Source organism: Delphinapterus leucas, chromosome 16, assembly GCF_059928025.1.
Source record: "Delphinapterus leucas isolate spDelLeu-1000000601 "Yukka" chromosome 16, BTC_Dleu_Yukka2, whole genome shotgun sequence".
NCBI classification, from domain to species: Eukaryota; Metazoa; Chordata; class Mammalia; order Artiodactyla; family Monodontidae; genus Delphinapterus; species Delphinapterus leucas.
Window position 1 is genome coordinate 23659615 of NC_143144.1, and position 23709 is coordinate 23683323.

Below are 23709 nucleotides of genomic sequence, written 5' to 3' on the forward strand. Positions count from 1 at the left end.
TTCAATCTGAAGGAAGCAGATTGTGTCCCAGGACACATCAGCCAGCCCCCTAGAGAAGCCCATGTGGCAAGGAACTGAGGCCTCCTGCCAACAGCCAGCTAGGAAATGAGTCCTTGCAACAACAGACGTGTGAGTGAGTCATCACGGAAGCAGATGCTCCTGCCCGGTCATGCCTTCAGATGCAGCTCACATGGGAGACCCTGAGCCTGAGCCACCCAGCTGAACTACTTCCAAATTCCTGACTGACAAAAACTATGAGATAACAGGTTAGATGTTTGTCATTTTAAGGCACTAAGTTTTGATGTGTTTTGTTTCAGGACAATGATCCATACAATACACAACAGATCCTGGTTAGGGTGTGACAAAAAAATTTTGTAATTTGAAAACCAAAGTGGCAACTAAAGCAATAAGTAGAACTCTTAAGCAAAAACTTTATTATATCTATTCATATTCTGAATGCCATGCTGTGTGTGGTTGTAACCAAGTGACAACTTCTCTGTGCTTCCATTTCTTCCTTTATAACAGGTTGCTATCAGATTATATAAGATAGCTAAAAAGCACTTAACACAGTGCCTGACATAGGGCAGGGTTCTAAAATGTTTTTAAGACAATAGATTGTACGTCATTAGTAAATAAGTGTAGAATTATGGAACACATTTTTCTCATTTACACAGTGAAATGTAGAATTATATCTGGGAAAAGTAGGATTGTATCAACTAGTCTGGAAAGCAATATCACCACTAATAAAAAAATTTCTGTGAAAAAAAGATGGACTGCAGTAGGAGTCAAGAAAGAAATAGAGAATATGCCAATCCCTCTGCAGGTAGCCACTCATAAAATGCCAATGACTAGCCATTTGTGGGTTTACATACATTATCTCCATTGTCACAAAAAGTCTGCAAAACAGGTATTATCACCCTTTCCAGAATCTTTCAGTAACTAGTTCAATCATAAAATTGGCAAAGCTAGAATTTGAAAGGAGGTTCATCTGACTCCCAGCCCCATACAATTTTCAGGATGTCACACTGTTTCTAGAAGTAAAACAAAAAGTTCACACTCTGAGTGCAGCTGTGGAGTCTATTATGCATATAGAGAATATTTAGGTATTTTTAGCCAAAGAATTCCTGTTCTGAAATTTCAGAAGCTCTTCACAGAGTTGCAGTGGGATACTACAGCCCTGAAATCTGCATTCTAGTATTATACCGATTTATATTTAATAGTCTAATAGCCAAGTACCTTATAGATGCTAGGAAAGAAGTTATATAACAAAACTGTATCTATAGTTCCTCTCGTAACTACTTACATTTCCTTCAGATGCCTTATTTCTTGAACAGTTTGAAAAGCAAGTTCTTGTAGCTTTCCTGGGGCAAAACTATCACTTATTGCTTTTTGAAATACTTCATGGAGAACGGTACCAATCAGCATTTGGCGTGTGGCTGGATCAGAGCTCTACCAAAAAAAACCAAAAATCACACAAATATCTTATTTCACAACGTATCAACAGATGTGATCGTACATTTATTACCTAACCTATCGAACCACCATAACCAAAGTACACTGGTGAGACAAATGCCAAAATATGAAACACTTTTTTTTTCTGGTGAGTGAAATTATAGGTGACTTTCACTTTCTTCAATTTAGAATTACCTGAATTATTTTACAAGTTATTATTTTCAAATCAGTATATTTCCATTTTGAAAAAAATTAAAATTACTTATATGAGAAAGTTCAATGTGGTCTCAAATATTTAACATATTCATCTCTAATTTCACTTTATAATGAACCCACATAGAAAAGTCAATAAATGCATAGATCATAAAGTCATGTGAGTAAAATAAACATGAAACAAACTTACAGCAGAGATTTTTTTTTTTTTGGCTGCCCCACACACCTGTGGGATCTTAGTTCCCCAACCAGGGACTGAACCCAGGCCCCAGCAGTTAAAGCACTGAGTCCTAACCACTGGACCGCCAGGGAATTCTCTACAGCAGAGATTTTTTTTTTCAAATTTATTTTTTTTAATTAATTAATTTATTTTTGGCTGTGTCGGGCCTTCGTTGCTGCGCGTGGGCTTTCTCTAGTTGAGGCGAGCGGGGGCTACTCTTCGTTGTGGTACATGCACTCCTCATTGCAGAGGCTTCTCTTGTTGCAGAGCACAGGCTCCAGGTGCACAGGCTTCAGAAGCTGTGGCTCGCGGGCTCTAGAGCGCAGGCTCAGTAGTTGTGACGCACGGGCTTAGTTGCTCCGCAGCATGTGGGATCCACTCGGACCAGGGCTCGAACCCGTGTCCCTTGCATTGGCAGGTGGATTCTTAACCACTGTGCCACCAGGGAAGTCCCCAGCAGAGATTTTTGACAAACTCTCGCCACTCAAAAAGAAACAGTAGTTTTCAATTAACTCTTTTATTAGCCTGGACCATCCCCTTGAAACTATCAAAAAAAAAAAGAAAAAGTCCACAAGACACCCATCAGGAATTTTAAAAATTAATTTACAGGGAACTCTCTGTACTATTTTTGTAAGTTCTATGTGAGTCTAAAATTATTTCAAAATAAGGTTTTTAAAATATTAATATTCAGGTCTGCTTTATAATATGTGGTTAAAAGAGAAGTTAATAGCATCCCCACAATTGAAGAAAAAAGCTGATTTTTTAAAAAAAACTATAAATAAGTGATAACTAAGACGATTAGAAAATCTACTTGGGTATTTTTCCTTCTTTTATTCTTCTTGCTTAGCTACATTTTTTTTTTTTGGCTGCATTGGGTCTTCATTGCTATGCACGGGATTTCTCTAGTTGCAGTGAGAGGGGGCTACTCTTCATTGTGGTGAGCAGGCTTCTCATTGCGGTGGCTTCTCTTGTTGTGGAGCACGGGCTCTAGACCCCTGTCCCCTCCATTGGCAGGCAGATTCCTAATCACTGCGCCACCAGGGAAGCCCTTAGCTGTATTTTTTGGTTTTCTACAGACATAGAGACTAATTGTATAATTAAAAGAATACCCTGGGAGGAAGAGGAAACTTAACAAATAAAACTCACGTTCTTCAAAAATAAATGGCATTGGGAATTCCCTGGCGGTCCAGTGGTTAGGACTCCGTGCTCTCACTGCTGAGGGCCTGGGTTCAATCCCTTGTCAGAGAACTAAGATCCCATAAGCCGTGCAGTGCAACCAAAAAATAAAAAAGAAATGGCATTGAAACAAAGGGAGTGGGTGTAAGGCAGAATTTAGATTAAAAGAAACTATGAGACATATCAACCAAACATAATATCGTTTGGATATTGATGCTAACAAACGAACTGAATAAAAAAAATTTGATAAAAGACATTAGAGATAAAACTATTAGATTAATTTAAGGAATTACTGTTCATTTTATTGTGTATGATAAAGATACTGTGTTTATATATATTTTTAAATCCTCAGCTTTCATTTAGTTGCAAAATAATACAATGTCTGGGAACAGCAAAATGGGTACATGGGAGTTTATTATAATCATCTCTTTGCGTATGTTTGAAACTTTCCATAATAATGTTTTGAAAAGAGACTCTCACATTTACTTTTAGTTCACTGGCAATCACATGAAGCCAAGTTTGGAAATGCCCAGATATATTAAATTAAAATTTTTATCACTGAAATTTATATTATTATTAGAATTAATTATTTGACAAAATGTTGAATAAGATTCAAAGGATCTTAGGGCACCTGGCCTTGAATCCCAACACTGCCACTCACTGGCTACAGTAACTTTGGGCAAGTCACTTAACTTCCTGATTTTCCCAATCAGTAAAACACAGCTGATTAATACCATCTACTTCACAGGATTGTTGGGAGGATTGAGTAAGAGTGTAAAAGTGCTCTGTGAACTCTTAAGACCCTGTGGAAACACTGACTGTTAATATTGTTCACCTTAAATGTTTCACTCAGGACAGCCCTTCTCATGCATCGAATACTACTGGCTATGCTTGTGCCAGAAATCAGCATGTCTGGATACAGAATCAAATATCCAAAATCTTCATCTATTATCCAAGTATCGGATATGCAGTCTCCCTCTAAATGAATAATGTCCCCTGGCTCTACTGGTACAGAGCACCTAAAAATAAAGCAAAATTAAAGTATACATAGTTTAGATTCCTACATTTAAACATATTAAGGAGGCTTCAAAAATAACTGGAGGGACTTCCCTGGTGGACCAGTGGTTAAGACTCCGTGCTCCCAATGCAGGGGGCCCGGGTTCGATTCCTGGTCAGGGAACTAGATCCCGCATACCGCAACTAAGAGCCCGCACACAGCAATGAACATCCCGTGTGCCGCAACTAATAAAGACCGGGCGCAGCCAAATAAATAAATATTTTTAAAAAACAAATAAATAACTGGATATCTTATGTAAAGAAATAAGTATTTCTAAATTTCTGGGTCTTGCATTATCTACTGCAAAAGCTATCAAATTATTAACAGTGTATAGCTTCAATTATGGATGAGGTTGTTCTCATAATAGTTCTCTCATTCTTAAGACTTATACCTACAGCTTCTATAAGCCTTGAGGCATGAAGCCGAACACAATGTACCAAGAACAAAATCATATTTATCTAGTTCAAACCATCCAACTTGCAGCCTAGACAAAGTTAGACCTCCACCTTCTCTGCATCTCCCCTTCACCCCTCACATACCACACACTGCTTGAGAAGCAACAGCTAGAGTCTAAGGATGTTCTTTGCGGTACACAGGCCTCTCACTGTTGTGGCCTCTCCCGTTGCAGAGCACAGGCTCCGGACACGCAGGCTCAGTGGCCATGGCTCACGGGCCCAGCCGCTCCGCGGCATGTGGGATTATCCCGGACCGGGGCACGAACCTGTGTCCCCTGCATCGGCAGGCAGACGCTCAACCACTGTGCCACCAGGCAAGCCCTAAGGATGTTCTTATGCTGTGATTAGTTTTCCTCTTAGTGAGAACTAAATGAGGTTTAAGCTGCAGTCCCAGAAAGCACTGGGAAATAGGAAGTAGTGATTTAATAAATCCCCTTGTACTTGATTTTCAAATGACAATAAAAATCAAGTTTTGGAATAAGGGACTTGAGATGCTGGTGTAATAGGCACAATCCTTATGCAAAATTAATTCAGGTTCATATCTACTCTCTTTATTAACAATTAAATTATTGCAACAGCCACACAAGCCCATGTGATAGTTTGTAAGACGGCACCCTTAAGACTCTGCCAGATGAACGCCCAAAGTCACACAAAAATTACCAGTCATTCCTAAGGATACACAGTTCTTTACATTCTAGCGACTGTGAAGCAGTGATGATTAGGTGCTTTTCATGGTTTCCTTCTTCATTCTGTACAATATTGACTGCTAATACCAGGTACCGGTTATCCATTCCTCGGCTCAGAACTGCTTTAGAAAAGGAAGCTTCCACCTTCTTCTTCTGAAATCTAAAGCATACACATACAAAACTACTGTAGCACAAGCATGAAATAAGAAGCCATCCAATCTCTTTTATCTACAAACCAACCTTCTAGTTTTCTAGGTTTGTTTCTTCCGGTAAGCTTATCACAAGACCATTGGCTAAAAGAGGTAAAGAGAGAGAGAGCAAGGGCATAGCAGAATTCCTATTATAAAAACTTCCCAGAAGCAGTGCCATTTAAAACATACTTATGATATGGATTTTTCCAAATATAAGCTCTATGAGGAGCTCTTTGGGACATCTATGATTATGAGGACGAATGGTAAATTGAAAAATATTAGACACAAATTCCTACCACTGGTGCAAACCTTCCCAAAGTACAAGTGAAAGGAAATGTCTAGGACACTATCTTTTTGTAAATAAAAGATGTTTGTTATGGAAAAATATAGTGTGGGTGGTTTGCTGGAAGTCCTACTGTGAGCTTCATTATTATATTAATCTTTCAATTAGGAGAGTACTTAGAAATCACCTAGTCCAACCTACTATTTAATGCAGGAAATCATTCTATAAAACCTCATTGGGGATCAACTAGCCTATGCTTTGTAGAGAAAGCAAGATTAATACCTGTCACCTTAACCATTGCTTCATAGAGTAACTCAGAAATTTCTTATTTATAATGGGCAAGTCGATTTCACAATTCTTTTATCCACTGATCCTAGCCGCCTGAAAACTGCAAAATACTCTAATCTCTCCTCTAGAAAACATCAAGTCCCTCTTAAATCTTTCCAGTTTGACTGCAGTCTTTATCAGTGACAGTCCAAAGTCATTATCTCTCCAGTTATTACCCTAAAACTTTACCCTAAAACTTTGTCACCCAACCTTTGTAACCCACCTAGGTTATATTCCTCATTCACCTACCCACGTAGCCTCAGGCCATGAACTTCCCAAGGTCAGCTGGGATGCTTTAAGGATCTCGCAAAAGGTAGTGCTGATCACAACTCAAAGCGCAAAGCTCCGTCAACAATAATTAGCCTCAATATCATTACTACTGACAATTCTACACTATGCTTGTGGGTCAATTTCCCCGACCATTTAAGCCGCTCTGAGGGTGCAGATTTCTCCCCGGGATAACTTTCTCCAATTAAACATGAAGAAAAGCGTCTAGCAGTTGCAATTTCGTTTTATGAAGATATTTAAGGTGGCTAGGACTCCCCAAATTCAGGAAAGTGGTGATATCAAGATTAAGAATATCCAAAAAAATCAATTTTTGAAATTATTTTTAAGGATGCTAAATATTTTCCTGTGTTTTAATTGGATATTTGAATATTTCTTTTTTATTTTATGATTTCTTATTGTTTTATGTTTAGAAAAAATTTCCCCATACCCAATTTTCTCCATAACAGTTAATTAATCACTTCTATTTTCTTTGGGGTATTTCCATTATCAAAACAATATATGTTCATGATACAAATTTTGAAAATATTTGAAAGCTGAAAGAATAAAAAAAGTCATCTATAAAAAAAAAAAGATTAAGAATGAACTGCTGGGTGAGGGAGAGTATTCAAGCCCTGTCCCGGGCTTGGCCCCAAAGAGAACCCTAGGAAACAGACCCCAGTTCCGGAGGCTCGTCGGGCGTCCCTTGAGCCTGGTTACTCTGCCCCAGCCCTGGTCCGCGGAGGCGCGGGTGCGGCCTCTCCCGCTCCCTTCTTTTCAAATCTCCCGCTTTGTTCCCAGACCCTCCCCCCGCTCCGCTCACAGCTCCGCCGGCTGCGCAGCGTTATCTCCGAAACTCTTCTCCATTAACAGCTCCAGTTCGTCCACCTGCTCCATCCCGAGCGCAGAGACCTCAAACTGCCGCCAGGTGAATTCAGGGGAACCCGGAGCAACACACCGGGGGAAAAGGAGCGCGAGGCCGCGTGGCGCCGCGCGCATGCGCCGACCAGCCGAGGTCCCAAGTGACCTGCGCGGGCAGTCCCTCCGGCGCACTGCGCGTGAGGCGCTTTTGCTCCTTTGCCTTAGAGTTTGGAAAACAGGGAGTCTTCGTAATCTAGCCCAGACTAAATGCTCCGGCTCCTCTGTCTCTCTCTGTCTCTCCCCCTCCCCCTTCCCCTCCCTCCCTCTCTCTCGACACGCCGACCCAAGTTCGACACGCCGACCCAAGTCCGACACACGCACTTAGTATAAACAAAACTGCAGTTGCCCAAACCAAGGCGTCCCTTGTTAGCTTACGGAATTTTTCACTCTTTGGAAAACAACCTCTCCTCCTTTTTTTCTGGCTCAACTGAGAAAATGGACGCTGTCAGAAAAGAACTTCCTCATCATGCCATGACTAAATCTACAAAACCACTAATATCTCCTCCCCATTTTATAACCTCTCTCCACTTTTTTCAGCAGTGGACAGAGCGTTCCTCCTATCAATGGGCAATCCCTCTACTTCTACTTGGGATCCCAAGGCCTCTTACATTCTCAAGCGCATTACTTCTGTTATTCCCTCATTCTCTACTATCCTCAATCTGGCCCTCATTATTGGATCGCTCCCTGGCTTGTAATGCGTCCCAGTATCTCTCATCTTGAAATGATGTTACCTTGATGGAACCTTTTCTCTCTTGGCCACCCTCCTGAGGAAAACTTCTTTAAAGAATTTTTTTCAAGGCTATATCCAATTTCAACTCCTATTCACTGCCACAACTAAACATGCCGCAACTAAACACGAAGCAAGGAAGATCCCGCATGTGGCAACTAAGACCCGGAGCAGGCAAATTAAATAAATAAATATATATTTTTAAAAATACAGAAATGTGTAAAATCACTTCCTAAGGGTTTCACCCAACTTAAAATAATCTTTATCAAAAGTTATCTTTCACATTCATGTTTATTCATATAAAATTATGAAGAAGTTATCAACTTCCTGGAAAAACAAGAATGGAAAATCCTTGCCTGTAGTAGTTACAGATTTTGTACGTGATGCCACAATCAACTGGTTTTCCTCCAACATCGCAGGCCCTCCTCAATCTCCTTTACTGTCTCTTCATTTTTCTGCCCAATCTCTAAATGTTGAAAGTCCTCAGAATTCAGTTCTGAAAATTTTATTTGTCTACTAGCTCCCTAGGCTATTTCAACCATTTTCATGGCTTTACTTATTTTTATAAACTTATTTATTTTTGGCTGTGTTGGGTCTTCGTTGCTGTGCGCGGGCTTTCTCTAGTTGCGGTGAGCGGGGGCTACTCTTTGTTGCGGTGCACGGGCTTCTCATTGCGGTGGCTTCTCCGGTTGCGGAGCACGGACTCTAGGCGTGTGAGCTCAGTAGTTGTGGCTCACGGACTCTAGAGCGCAGGCTCAGTAGTTGTGGCGCACGGGCTTAGTTGCTCCGCAGCATGTGGGATCTTCCCGGACCAGGGCTCGAACCCGTGTCCCCTGCACTGGCTGGCGAATTCTCCACCACTGCGCCACCAGGGAAGCCCCATTGTCATCGCTTTAAATACCATCTCTATCCTGCCAATTCTCAAATTCATATTTACAGGCAAAGCTTTTCCTCCAAATTCAAGAGTCCAACTGCCTGCCTGACATCTACACTTGGAGGGAAGGGGGAAACTTCTTTAACATGGCCAAAATGGAAAAATAAAATTTTTTTTTTGGCCGCGAGGCTTGCAGGGATCTTAGTTCCCCAAACCCAGGCCTCCTGCAGTGGAAGTGCAGAGGCCTAAACACTGGACTTCCAGGGAATTCCCTAAAATAGAACTTTATATTTCCCCAACAAACCTATTATTCTTCTCAGTAATAGCACTAACCACCCAGCAGATAAGGCCAGAAACCCAGAAATCATCCTTGATTCCTTTCTGTTACTACCCACATCCAATCCATAGGCAGACCCATAGATTCTGCCTCTAAAACTATCTTAAATCTCTTCATTCCTTTCCATTTCCACTGTCACTACCTAATCATTATCTCTCACATGTGCTTCCATTCTTGTCTCCCTGCAATTTATTCTTTTCCCTTTCCTAATATTTTATCATAAAAACTTTCAAATGTACAGAGAAGTTAAAAGAATTATATCATGGGGCTTCCCTGGTGGCGCAGTGGATGAGAGTCCGCCTGCCGATGCACGGGACGTGGGTTCATGCCCCGGTCCGGGAAGATCCCACATGCCGCGGCGCGGCTGGGCCCGTGAGCCGTGGCTGCTGAGCCTGCGCGTCCGGGGCTTGTGTTCCTCAACGGGAGAGGCCACAACAGTGAGAGGGCCGCGTACCGCAAAAAAAACAACAACAACAACAAAAAGAATTATATCATGAACACCATATACCTATCACCTAAATTCTACAATTAACATTTGCTATCTTTAGCAAATGTTATCATTCATTATCACAATGTATATCTATCTATCCATCCCTCTATCCATCCATGAATTCAAGTTTTTCTTTTTAAATGCATTTCAAAATAGCAGACATCAGTGCATTTCACCCCTGAACACTTTAGCATGCACATCATTAGCTAGAGTTCAATATTTTGTCTGTGGTACTTTAAATGTTTTGTGTAAATTTCATATGTGAATTGTAGAATTTACATAAAATGAAATGCACAAATCTTGTGTGTACCATTTGATGAATTTTGACAAATGTGTTTGACACCAATACTTATTAAGATACAGAATGTTATCATCAACTCCAGAAAGTTCTCTCATACCCCTTCCCAGGCAATTCCCACATCCATCCCTACTGGAAACCCAACCACTAAACTGATTTTTTTTCACCAGAGATCTGATTTGTCTATTCTACAGCTTCATATAATGAAAATCACATGGTATGTACTATTTTGTATCTGGCTTCTTTTACTCAGTATAATGTTTTTGAGATTCATCCATTTTGTTACATAAACCAGCAGTTTGTTCCTTTTTATTGCTGAATAGTAGTCTACTTGGTCAGTCTCCAGTTGACAAACACCTAGATTATTTACGGTATTTTGCTATCTTGAATAAAGTGGCTACTATTATTCTTGTATACATTTTTTCATGGATGTGTGCTTCTGTTTCTCTTGAGTAAATACTTTGGTGTGATATTTCTGGGCCATGGGTAGGTTTATATTTAGGTTTAACATAAGAAACTGCCAGACCTTTATGCAAGTGGTTGTAACATTTTACACTATCGCTGACGATGTTTCAGAATTCCAGTTTCTGCATATACTTGACAATATTTGATGCTATCAGTCTTTTCAGTCTTAATTTGCACATCCCCATCACTAATGAAATTATTTTATCATGTGCTCAGTCATTTGTATATACTCCTTTGTAAATGTCTGTTCAGATCCTTTGCCCAGGGACTTCCCTGGTGGTCCAGTGGTGAAGAATCCGCCTTGCAACGCAGGGGATGCGGGTTTGATTCCCGGTTAGGGAACTAAGATCCCACATGCCGCAGGGCAACTAAGCCCACGCGCTGCAACTACTGAGCTCGCGCACCTCAACTAGAGCCCACGTGCCGCAAACTACAGAGCCCACGCGCCCTGGAGCCCGCGCCACAACTAGAGAGAGAAAACCCACACGCCACAACTAACGAGAAGCCAGAGCACCACAACGAAGAGTCCACGTGCCACAAGGAAAGATCCCGCGTACCTCCACGAAGATCCTGCATGCCGCAACTAAGGCCCGACACAGCCAAAAATAAATAAAATAAATAAATAATAAATAGGGCTTCCCTGGTGGCGCAGTGGTTGACAATCCACCTGCCAATGCAGGGGACACGGATTCGAGCCCTGGTCCGGGAAGATCCCACATGCCGCAGAGCAACTAAGCCCGTGCGCCACAACTACTGAGCCTGCGCTCTACAGCCCGTGAGCCACAACTGCTGAAGCCCACGCGCCTGGAGCCCATGCTCCGCAAGAGGAGAAGCCACCATGATGAGAAGCCCGCGCACCGTAATGAACAGTAGCCCCTGCTCGCAGCAACTACAGAAAGCCCGAGCACAGCAACAAAGACCTAACGCAGCCAAAAATAAATAAATAAAATAAATTTTAAAATAATAATAAATCTTTTTAAAAAATCCTTTGCCCATTTTTTTCTTAACTGCATTGTCCTTTTATTATTGAGTTACAAAAAAATTTTTTTTTCTTTTTTGGCTGTGCCAAACAGCGTGGGATCTTAGGTCCCCGACCAGGGATTGAACTCAGGACCTCGGCAGTGAGGGCTCGAAGTCCTAACCACTGGACCACAGGGAATTCCCCAGGAATCCTTTATATAATTCTTAATAAAAGACTTGTCAGATAGGTTTTGTGAGTATTTTCTCCCCATCTGTCGCTTGCCTATTCATTTTCTTAACAAGATTGTAACCCAGCAGGACCCTATGGGCCTTCCCCAAATCCTCTGCTTTAGCTCCTCTCTGAAGTCCCTAGATAATAGTATCTGATACACATTTCCTGAGTAGTTCTATAGACGTGAAAACCCCCCACCAAATGGAAGATGTTTGGTTTTTTTTTTGGCCACACCATGCAGCTTGTGGGATCTCAGTTCCCCGACCAGGGATTGAACCTGGGCCACAGTAGGGAAAGCCGGGCATCCTAACCACTAGACCACCAGGGAACTCCCTGGAAGGTGCTAACTACCTGATGATCATGAACACATAGCCCCCAGGCCTGAGGGAGCCTGACTGATGATGTTAACCCCTGTGACACACCCTGTTACCTCACAAGCTGATCACATACCTTGCGACCCCACCCCCTCACCTGGCGAGGCAGGGAGACGCAAGAGGGAAGAGATACGGGAACATATGTATATGTATAACTGATTAACTTTGTTATAAAGCAGAAACTAACACACAATTGTAAAGCAATTATACTTCAATAAAGATGTAAAAAAAAAAAAAAAAGCTTTGCTGAAACCCTTCGGGGAGTTTGGGGTTTTTAGAGCATGAGCCCTCCATCCTTCTTGTACTGGCGCCTTATAGTAAATGCTGCACTTTCCTTCACCACAACCCAGTGTCAGTAGCTTTACTGCAGTGGTGAGCAGACCCAAGTTTGGTTCGGTAACAAGATCTTTAGATATGAGTAAATTGTAATATTTATGAAGTCTAATTTATCCATTTTTCTTCTATGCTTTTCGCTTTCTGTGACCTGTGGAATCCTTGCCAACCCCTAGGAAGTAGAGATATTCTCCTTTGTTTTCTTCTTGAAGTTTATTGTTTTATTTTTCATTTAGGTTTATGATCCATCTAAAATTAATTTTTGTGTGTGGTATGAGGTAGAGAATGAGTGGTGTTCCCCCCTCCCCGTTCCCCCAACCATGTGCATATCCAGTTTTTCCAGTAGCACCTGTACAAAAGACTACCCTTCCCCCATGGTATTGCTTTGGCACCTTGTTAAAAAAATCAAATGGCTATATAAGTATAGGTCCATTTCGGCTCTCTATTCTGTTTTTTTGTTGTTGTTTTTTTTGTTTTTTTTTTTTGCGGTACGCGGGCCTCTCACTGTTGTGGCCTCTCCCGTTGCGGAGCACAGGCTCCGGACACGCAGGCTCAGCGGCCATGGCTCACGGGCCCAGCCGCTCCGCGGCACGTGGGATCTTCCCAGACCGGGGCACGAACCCGTGTCCCCTGCATCGGCAGGTGGACTCTCAACCACTGAGCCACCAGGGAAGCCCCTATTCTGTTCTTTTGATGTTTGTGACTCCTTATGCCAGTATCACATTGTCATGATTACTACAGCTTTATAGTAAGTCATACAGACAGGTGCTGTATGTCTTTGTTCTTTTTAAAGATTGCTTTGGGTATTCTAGGTCCTTCACATTTCTATATAAATTTTAGAATCAGGTTGTGAATTTCTACAAAGAGCCTGTTGAAATTATGATTGAGATTACATTAGACCTAAAAATCAATTTGAGAAGTATTGATTTCTTTAAAATATAGAGACTTCTAGTACATTAACCTGGTTTATCTCTCCATTTATATAGATTTTCTTTAATGTCTCTCAGCAACATTTTGTAATTGTCAGTGTAAAGCTATTGCATATATTTTGTTAAATTTAAGTATATATATATTTTTTATAAGTTTTTTTTAATTTATTTATTTTATTTACTTTTTTTTTGGCTGTGTTGGGTCTTCGTTGCGGTGCGCGGGCTTCTCATCGTGGTGGCTTCTCTTGTTGCGGAGCACAGGCTCTAGGCACGCGGGCTTCAGTAGTTGTGGCTCAGAGGCTCTAGCGCACAGGCTCAGTAGTTGTGGCAGACAGGCTTAGTTGCTCCGCGGCATGTGGGATCTTCCCGGACTAGGGCTCGAACCTGTGTCCCCTGCATTGGCAGGCGGATTCTTAACCACTGCAGCACCAGGGAAGCCCTAAGTATATTTTTTGATGCTATTTTAAATGAAATTGTTTTTTAATTGCTTCCTGCTAGTATATAAAAATACAATCCTTAAAGTTTATCTTAGGACTTTCCTGGTGGTCCAGTGGTTAAGATGCCACGCTTCCAATGCAGGGGGCACAGGTTTGATCCCTAGTCAGGGAACTAAGATCCCACATGGCACATGGTGCGGCCAAAAAAATAAGATAGATAAAATTTACCTTATATCCTGAGACTTTGCCAGTAGTTGTTTTGTAGATTCATTAAGATTTTCTATGTAAATAATCATGTCATCTACAAATAGAGGCAGTTTTACTTCTTCCTTTCTGATCTTTATGCTTTTTATTTCACTTTCTTAAGTTCAATGGTTAAATAGAAGTTCTGACACTGGGCATCCTTGCCTTCTACTGATCTTAGGGGGAAAGCATTCAATATTTCACTATTAAATATGCTTAGTTGTAGGTTTTTCATGAATATTTCCTATGGTTATCTAATCTATGTAAAAAACAAACCTCCAAAACTTAGTGTCTTTAAACAACAATCTTTTTTTTAATTAATTAATTTATTTATTTTTGTGGCGTGTGGGATCTTAGTTCCCGAACCAGTGATCAAACCTGCGCCCCCTGCAGTGGAAGCAAGGAGCCCTAACCACTGGACCGCCAGGGAAGTCCCCAACAATCATTTTTTTAGCTCATGAATTTTCATTTTGGGCAGGGCTCTGTGAGGAAAGCTTTTCTCTGTCCATGAAGCATCAGCTGGAAGCTGGAGGATCCACTTTGAAGATGGCTTACTCAAATGGCTGGCAAGTTGAGGCTGGCTGACAGTTTCTCTACAGGGGCTGCCTGGCTTCCTCACAGCATGTCGTGAGGATTCCAAGAGCAAGCATTCCAAAAGACCAGATGGAAGCTGTTTCAGCTTTATGACGTAACTTCAGAAGTAACACAGCATCACTTCCACTGTAGACACAAGCCCACTCAACCAGATGTAAGGGGAGGGAATGGTCTCTACCTCTTGATGGGATGAGTGTCAATGACACGAGAAGAACATGTGAGATGAGATGTACGGTTGGAAAATTAATCTGACAAAATGCTCTATCAGATTGAGGAAGGTCTACCCTAATGTGATTAATTTTTATAATGTATCAATTTTGAATTTTGCCAAGTGCTTTTTCTGCACTTTTGAAGTGCAGAAATTGAAGAATCATGTGTTTTTCTCCTTTATTCTGTGATTACAGGAAATTACACTATTGACTTAAGATTGTGAAACAACTTGGCGCTCCTAGGATAAACCCAATTTCGTCACGATACAATAAACTTTTTATGTATTGCTGGATTTGATTTGCTAACATGCTGTTAAAGATTTTTCCATCTTTGTTCCTGAAGGATACTGGTTGGTAATTTTATTTTTCTGTAACAACTTAGTCAGGTTTGGGCATCAAGGTTATAGTGGCATCATAAAAGTGCTGTCTTCTAATTTCTGAAAGTTTGTATAAAATTATTTCTTTCTTAGATGTCCAATAGAATTCACAATCTGAGCCTGGAGTTTTCTTTGTGGAAGGATTTTTGATAAATTCAGTTTCTTTAATTGGTTATGCAGATTTTGTTTCACCTACATCAGTTTTGGTTGTGATTTTCAAAGCCTCTGTCCATTTCATCTAAGTCATCAAATTCCTTAGCAAAGAGTTATTTAGAAATCCCGTATTATCTTTTTAACATCCATAGGATCCATAGTAATGTCATCTTTTTCATTATTTTTTTTTTGGCCACGCCACATGTCTTGTGGGATCTTAGTTCCCCAGCCAGGGATTGAACCCGGGCCTTCAGCAGTGAAAGCGTGGAGTCCTAACCACTGGACCACCAGGGAATTCCCCATTCTTGATATTGGTAATTTATGTTCCTTTTTAGTTATCAGTCTAGCTAAGGGGCTTACCAATTTTGTTGATCTCTTCAAAAAACCAATTTTGGGGTTTGTTATTTTCTCTATTATCTGTTTTTAATTTTGTTGATTTCTGTTGTTTTTTATTTTGTTGTTTTGTTTGTTTGTTTTGGCTGTGCCAGCATGTGGGATCTTAATTCCCCAACCGGGGATCGAACCCACACCCCCTGCAATGGAAGCACAGAGTCAACCACTGGACCACCAGGGAATTCCCTGATTTCTGTTTTAAGTGCATATAATTGTTGATAAAGCAGTAATCTTTGTAAAAATATAATCAGGCAATTTTATTCCCCTACTGAAAACCTTCAAGGCTTCCCATTGCATTTAGAATAAAAGACAAAATCATTACTACATCCTATAGAGCCCTAAATACATTGATCTGCCCTTTGTCTACTTCTCCAACCTATTTATTGCTACTCCCTCACTCAGGGAGCTTCATTCACACAGGGCTTAGATCCACCACTTATTGTGTGAACCTGGGCAAGTTACTTGATATCCCTGGGTCTCAATTAACCCAACTGTAAAAAAGGAATATTTAATAGTGCCTATCTTATAGTACTGTTATAGAGTTAAGGCATCAAATAACGATATCTGACATACTTGTATAGAAACTGTATACTTAAACACTTATGTCAATTCTTTGAATATCAGACAGTGTTACAAACTAGAAATGAATGACAAATAATAAGTCATGTATATTTCCTGGCAATAATAAGTCATATATATTTCCTGTTCCATTCCTTATTTTAAGCACTTTTGATGCCTTTGTCTACTTCTCCAACCTATTTATTGCTACTCCCTCTCTCAGGGAGCTTCATTGACACTGGGCTTCTGACAATTCCTGTGTCAAACTAAACTTTTTCCTGTTTCAGAGTTTTTGTACTGTGCTGTTTCCTTCATCTGGGCCATTCTTCCCCCACAGCTCTTTGCACGACTACTTCCTTTTCATGTGTAGGCTTAAAGTTTAGCACATCAAAGAAACTTTTCCCTGACCATTCTAAAGTAGCACTCTGATCCTTACACCCAACAATTATTCTCTATCATGTAATCTATTTACTTCCTTAATAAGCACTTTCCAGGAATTTCCTGGTAGTCTCATGGTTAGGACTCTGTGCTTTCACTGTCGAGGGCCCTGCACTCAATCCCTATTCAGGGAACTAAGATCCCGCAAGCCACTTGCTGGGGGGAGGGGGGCCGGGGGGGGCAAAAAAATTTTCTAAAGCACTTTCCAAAATCTATAATCATTCTATTAATTGGTTTGTATTTATTACATATTAGAGCTTTATGTGAATAGGAAGGATACTACTGTGTTGAAGTATAGCATCATGGCTAGTAGACTACGCTGTAGGCTGAATCTTAGATCCACCACTTATTGTGTGAACCTGGGCAAGTTACTTGATATCCCTGGGTCTCAATTATCCCAACTGTAAAAAAGGAATATTTAATAGTGCCTATCTTATAGTACTGTTATAGAGTTAAGGCATCAAAAGTGCTTAAAATAAGGAATGGAACATAGTAAATACTCAGGAAATATACACGACTTATTATTTGTCATTGATTTCTAGTTTGTAACAATGTCTAATATTCAAAGAATTGATGTAAGTGTTTAAGTATACAGTTGCTATACAAGTATGTCAGATATCAATGGCCCAACTCTGCAAGGCAATGCATACTCATATAATATAGGTATTATTATTTGCCATTCATCCTGGCTCAAATTGGCAACAAGACATTTCTGTGAAGAAAAAACAAATAACTCTTTCTAAATTGCTCTTTCCCTAAACTATTTGTGCCTCGTTTCTCTCTACTAGAACATTTTCTCCAAAAACAGGAACCAAACCTTCCTTCTGCCCATCAGTAAACATCACTGAGCAACTATTATGATGCCATACCCTCTGCTCCTTAAAGGGGATGAAGGTATGACTCTGCCCATGAAGGAACCAATGGGAGGACAAGTAAACATGCAGTAACCAAAAAGTATGGTACATACCCTGTTAGAGAAATACCCAGTGATAGATGCTATTGGGAATCCAAATCAGACTGCAAGTACAGTTAACAGACCTCTCAAGGTATGCCCCCATAATGCTGATATAATCCGTGGCACAAAATGGGTGCTGCATAAATGGATGTTGAGTAATCTGGAGGAAAATGTTGTAAGATATTATTATATATACCCACTAACCTTTTCATCTCCATACAGACCACCATTAAGAGCTAGGAATGGTACCTCACTCATCAATCCCTAAACAAAATCACTGTCCCATTCTATAGATCAGAGGGCTGTACCCAATAAAAGGCAAGGAAAGTATTACAATGGAGATCAAAACAGAAACAGTCAATATTCAAATTGAAGATAATCTGTCAAGATTCACTTTGCGTTATCAATCTGAAATAAATCAGATAAAAATACTGTCATTATTTTAAGTATACTTCCATTATGTTTAATATTTGTGCTTCAATAATGTAAATAGTTAAAAGAGAGGAATAACTGTTGAAATATGAAAATTTATTTTTAATAACCTAGGTATTCTGTAACAGACACAGAATGCAAATTTTTATTTAAAAAAATATTTGCAGTCCTCTTTTATTGTTAACATAACTGAGACACTTATTTTATAAATTTAAATTATCTTGAGATTTGATAGCAGTATTTAGCTACAGTGTAGCCGAGAAATGAAAATATACAAAATAGTTTTAGGAACACATGTATTTTTACCTGTGGGTACACTTATAAATCATACAAAGATACACATTTATTTTAAAATAAAGACTTTGAAAATGAAACCAGTTCATAAAATTTTTACCAAGTTATGACAAGAAATCTTCTATGCAAAAAAAATTAAAATTGAAGCAGAAATAACACTTTCAATTTAGTTTTCTAATGTCTAAAAAATCACATCAATTCTACAAATTGCTGTTTCTGAGGACAGAACTATAACTGTTCCCCTCCCATTTTTGTCATGCTTATAATAAAACATAAAAACTACTCTAAACATAATAACTGGAATTCTTACATTTTAAACCATTTTAATATAAACGATAGCAATTCAGATCATGTTTTACATTTCTACTTAAGTTTATATTGCACTAAAATTATTTTATGTGGAAGAACTAGTTGCTGTGTCATAACATAATACTTGGAAACATTCTTTGACATTCACATCTATATTAATGGATTTTCACAGTCCACTAAATAAATTTTCTAGTATACATCAAATCATCTAACAAAAACAAATCTATAATGCTAACTTGTTTTGAGAGCAAAGATATTCACTATTTACTATTACTGCCTTTGGGAAATACACTGACTTTTAAAAACACATTTAAATCACTCAGAAACTGGGAATAACATTTGAGCAATACCTGAAAATTCTTGACTTACTGATGAGTCTCTACATGGTTACTTTTTGAATACAACATTTATCAAAAAATGAAGAGAAAAAGTGTTTGTCCTTTTATCCAGTGGAGCAGAATTATGAGAAGAGAAATATTAAGAATAATACTTCAATACTGGCTTCTAACCTATGTTTTATATAACTTAAAATTTCAGCTCTCATCATTCTGCTGCAATATAACCAAGACTGTTAATAATAATAATAACAATAACAGCAACCAACATTAGAGTCTTTGAAAATCATGATTACAATTAAAAGCTTGGAATAGCATGATAAAACTAATGGCAACCTTTTGAATCCCATTTTAAGTTAGTTCTATCCAAATAATACTTTAAAATGGTTTCAAATAACCTTACTGATTAGCCAGCATCAGCTTAGGATTTTTTTGCAATGTTCTAAGATACAACTTTTGGCATAAAAGTATAGTAAGCACTTTTGATTTGTGATGAATAGAAAAATCAAGTACTAAAATACCAGTGGTTCCTGTGACAGGGTAAATATCCCCCTTCAAGTAATGTTCTCCCCAAATTAAATTAACATTTTATTTTTCCCTCTGATAGTTTATTAAGGAAAAGAAATAACGATATTTTTTAATTGAGGTGAAAAAACTGCTTCATAAGTTCATATGTTGTAAAAGCCACTGCCTGAGAAGGAACGCAGCGAATGTAATTAAGAGATAAACCACGATATAATCCTTTTCGAATTCCATGGTGTCCATAGACATACTTCATAGTCTCCCGCATGGTACTGAAAGAGAATGGTTAAATGATGACACCTTTATGCCCAGTCACGAAGAGACAGTTTCAGGGTCCATAATAGCATTTTTAAAAGAAGCTAAAAATGCCATCTTGAGTAGCTTTTGGAAGGCAAGTGTTAAAACAAGCGAAAGGACTTCCCTGGTGGCACAGTGGTTAAGAACCCGCCTGCCGATGCAGGGGACACGGGTTCGATCCCTGGTCCAGAAGATACCACATGCCGCGGAACAACTAAGCCCGTGCGCCACAACTACTGAGCCTGCACTCTAGAGCCCGAGAGCCACAACTACTGAAGCCCATGCACCTAGAGCCCATGCTCCGCAACAAGAGAAGCCACCGCAATGAGAAGCCGGCGCATTGCAACAAAGAGTAGCCCCTGCTCGCCACAACTAGAGAAAGCCCGTGCACAGTAACAAAGAGCCAACGCAGCCAAAAATAAATAAATTAATTTTTTTTAAAAAACCAAGCTAAAAATTCATAATAAAAGAGCAATTCATTCCAAACAAGTACAAGCATTATGCATAGAATTCCGGGGCTCATTAATACAATATATTTTGTTTGCATTATGTCTGTGACATTTACTAGCAACACTATTTCACAATAATATTTGAAATATTGATGTAGTCTTTTTAAAGGATATATGAGCAGTTGCCCTTTAAACTCTCAAGTTTCTGCTCAAGTTCTATGCTACTAAAGCTTGAAGGACTATCTTCCAGATTTCATCAATAAAGACTTTCTTGTTTCAGTGTTCTTTCCTTTCAAACCAACATTTTGGGCTTTGTCTTTCTCTTTCAATATGCAATGTAGACTGAAATATTCAAAAAATCTTTTGGGTGAATGAAGGCAATTCATGGTCCTGAATAAACATTCTGCTCTTCCCCTGAGGAACAACACATCACCAATCAAACAGAATGATTAGAAATCTCTACAGATTATAGAAAACTCTAGAGCTGTGCTATGCAATAGTGGTAGCCACTAGCCACATGTGGCTACTGAGTACATGAAATGTGGCAAGTCCTAAACTGAGATGTGCTGTGAGTGTAAAATACACCCTGGATTTCAAACACTTAGTGTTTTTTTTTAAAAGGATGTAAAATACTGAAATGTTGAAGTGATAAATTTTAAATATATTGGTTTAAATAAAATATTTTAAAACAATTTCATGTTTCTTTTTATACTTTTTTAATGTGGTTAGGTTACCAGAAAATTTTAAATTACATATGTGGCTCACATCATATTTCTATTTAACAGAGCTGCTCTAAAATTAAATTTGTTTTTGTTTTTTTTTTTGGCTGCAAGGCTTATGGGATCTTAGTTCCCTGATCAGGGACCGAACCCTGGCCCCCACAGTGAAAGCACCGAGTCCTAACCACTGGACCACCAGGGAATTACCTAAAATGAACATTTTAACAGGAGGATTAGGACCTGATTAAATTCAGTTTACCAAAGAATATTATGGGATATAAAATGAAAGCTCTAGACTACTAGTGAGATCACAGTCCTATCTCCCTACTTACTATACACATTACATTTCCTAAAGAAATTGAACAATGACAAATGAAGAACTTACAGGCACTTTTCAAATTCTGGAAGAACAGTTCCTAACTGCATTCGCCGACGTGTTACATCAAATGGGTAGCTAAAAGAAGAAAAAGAAGGACTTAAAAATGATTTTTAGTTTTCTACTCAGCAATTATTGAATACAAAGCCCTATGTATGCTAGGAAATAATGTGTTCCTATTTTCTTACTGTTTTGTCTAATCTGGGAGTCAGGATATAGGCATATGAATAAAATCAAATAACAATACAGAGGTCTCCTTGCCTTTGCCTAAGTGGTTCCCTTGGGTTAAATGATTCTTCTCTTTCATCACCCATTATCAAGTTCTATTTATTCCCCAAACCAAATTAAATGCCGCTTCCTGAGGAAATAGACTGGGTGCTTTCCATTGTTGTAACCCTAAGACAGGGTTTCTTAACTTTGGCACTATTGCCATTTTGGGTTGGAAAATTCTTAGTTGTGGGAGCTGTCCTGGGCATTGTAGAGTGTTTAGGTAAATCCCTGGCTCCTACCCACTAGATGCCAGTAGCACAACCCCAGTTGTAACAACGAAAAATGTCTCCAGATATTAATAAATGTCCGCTAGAGACGAAACCACCCCAGTTAAGAACCACTACCCTAAGAGTATTCAGCAAGTGCCCCTGTATACAGTAGGCCAACAAAAAATTCTCCTTAAGGGCTAAAATTAACAATACAGATAATTGCATATAGAGGATAGAGAAAATTCTATGTGAAAAGATTGCCTGATTCTGCAACTATGTATGGTGATGAATGTTAACCAGACTTAATATCAAATCATTATGTTATATACCAGAAACTAATATAATATTGTATATTAATTATACCTCAATTTAAAAAAATTTTAAAGATCGCCTAAAATGAAATATACAAAAGTAATCTCTTAGGAGTGGGACCCTAGGTGATTTTTTTTTTAATTACTTTTTTGGGGCTAATGTTGACTGCTTATGTTAGGTCCTGTGCTAAGCAATTTATGTACATTATCTCATTCCATCTTTACAACTGTGTTAAGTAGGTACTGTTATCTCAATATTAAGATAAGAAAATTGAGTCTTAGGGCTTCCCTGGTGGCACAGTGGTTGAGAATCTGCCTGCCAAGGGACACAGGTTCGAGCCCTGGTCTGGGAAGATCCCACATGCCGCGGAGCAACTGGGCCTGTAAGCCACAACTACTGAGCCTGCGCATCTGGAGCCCGTGCTCCGCAACATGAGAGGCCGAGATAGTGAGAGGCCCACGCACCACGATGAAGAGTGGCCCCCGCTCGCCGCAACTGGAGAAAGCCCTCGCATAGAAACGAAGACCCAACACAGCCAAAAATAAATAAATAAATTTATTTTAAAAAAAAAAGAAAATTGAGTCTTAGAGACATTTGCCATGTCATAAAGCTGCTTTCTACTTCCCTATTCAAAGCTCTCGTTCATACACATATATATATACACACATATGTATATATATATACATACATACATATTATACATAAGTGATATATGACAAAAATAATTATATACTTTTATATACATTTAAATTTACTATGAAATAATTGTAATAAAAAAACCACCCATGTACCAACCAAACAGCTTAAGAAATAACATTACTAATAGATGAAGAGCTCTATGCATCTAAGCAGCATCTCCATGAATTATCTTTTTTTTTTTGGCCCTGCTTCACGGCTTGCAGGATCTTATCTCCCCAACCAGGGATCCAACACGTGCCCCCTGCAGTGAAAGTGCGGGGTCCTAACCACTGGATCACCAGGGAATTCCCCTCCATGAATTATCTTTTTTTTAATTTTTAAAATATTTATTTATTTTTGGCTGTGTTGGGTCTTCGTTGCTGCACGCAGGCTTTCTCTATTGCGGCGAGTGGGGGCTACTCTTCGTTGTGGTACGCGTGCTTCTCATTGCGGTGACTTCTCTTGTTGTGGATCATGGGCTCTAGGCGTGCGGGCTTCAGTGATTGTGGCACGTGGGCTCAGTAGTTGTGGCACACGGGCTTAGTTGCTCTGCGGCATGTGGGATCTTTCTGGACCAGGGCTCGAACCCGTGTCCCCTGCCTTGGCAGGCGGATTCTTAACCACTACGCCACCAGTTAAGTCCTGAATTATCTTTTAATGGGAGGTGGAGAGAGGAAAAAACTTTATGGGGAATAAAGGGACCAAAACCTCAACCTGAAGGATTCAGTTTCCAAGCAGGAAAAGATGTGTCTGGGTAGAAGGAATTGATTAATAAAGAGAAGGTAAGAAGACAAAGTACAAGGATCAGAACTAGGGAAATAAGAACGGGAAAGAAAGAAAATAACATTCTAGGTAATGTTTTTAAGCAAAAAAATGACAAAAATAT

General features: G+C 39.4%; 2 protein-coding genes across 10 annotated transcripts in view; both read right to left on the bottom strand.

The window, feature by feature from the left end:
• The window catches only part of DNA2 (DNA replication helicase/nuclease 2), a 59912-nt gene extending 42172 nt beyond the window's left edge, over positions 1-17740 (bottom strand). Inside the window, exons 1-4 of one of the 4 annotated variants that reach the window (XM_089897559.1) lie at positions 7148-15607; positions 5234-5419; positions 3897-4080; positions 1304-1449 (exon numbers count right to left, since the gene is read on the bottom strand). In XM_089897559.1, coding sequence (XP_089753685.1) covers positions 1304-1449; positions 3897-4080; positions 5234-5419; positions 7148-7323 — 692 coding nt within the window. In that variant the 5' untranslated portion in view covers positions 7324-15607. Of the gene's footprint in view, positions 1-1303; positions 1450-3896; positions 4081-5233; positions 5420-7147; positions 15608-17633 lie in introns of those variants that run through there. The other 3 variants (XM_089897556.1, XM_089897555.1, XM_089897558.1) reach the window with 3 other exon arrangements.
• SLC25A16 (solute carrier family 25 member 16) overlaps positions 15696-23709 on the bottom strand; it is a 35525-nt gene continuing 27511 nt past the window's right edge. For 2 of the 6 annotated variants that reach the window (XM_022590726.2, XM_089897571.1), the window contains 2 exons: positions 21364-21432; positions 19792-20673 (listed from right to left, as the gene is read on the bottom strand). In XM_022590726.2, coding sequence (XP_022446434.1) covers positions 20499-20673; positions 21364-21432 — 244 coding nt within the window. In that variant the 3' untranslated portion in view covers positions 19792-20498. The other 4 variants (XM_022590729.3, XM_022590730.3, XM_089897573.1 and 1 more) reach the window with 4 other exon arrangements.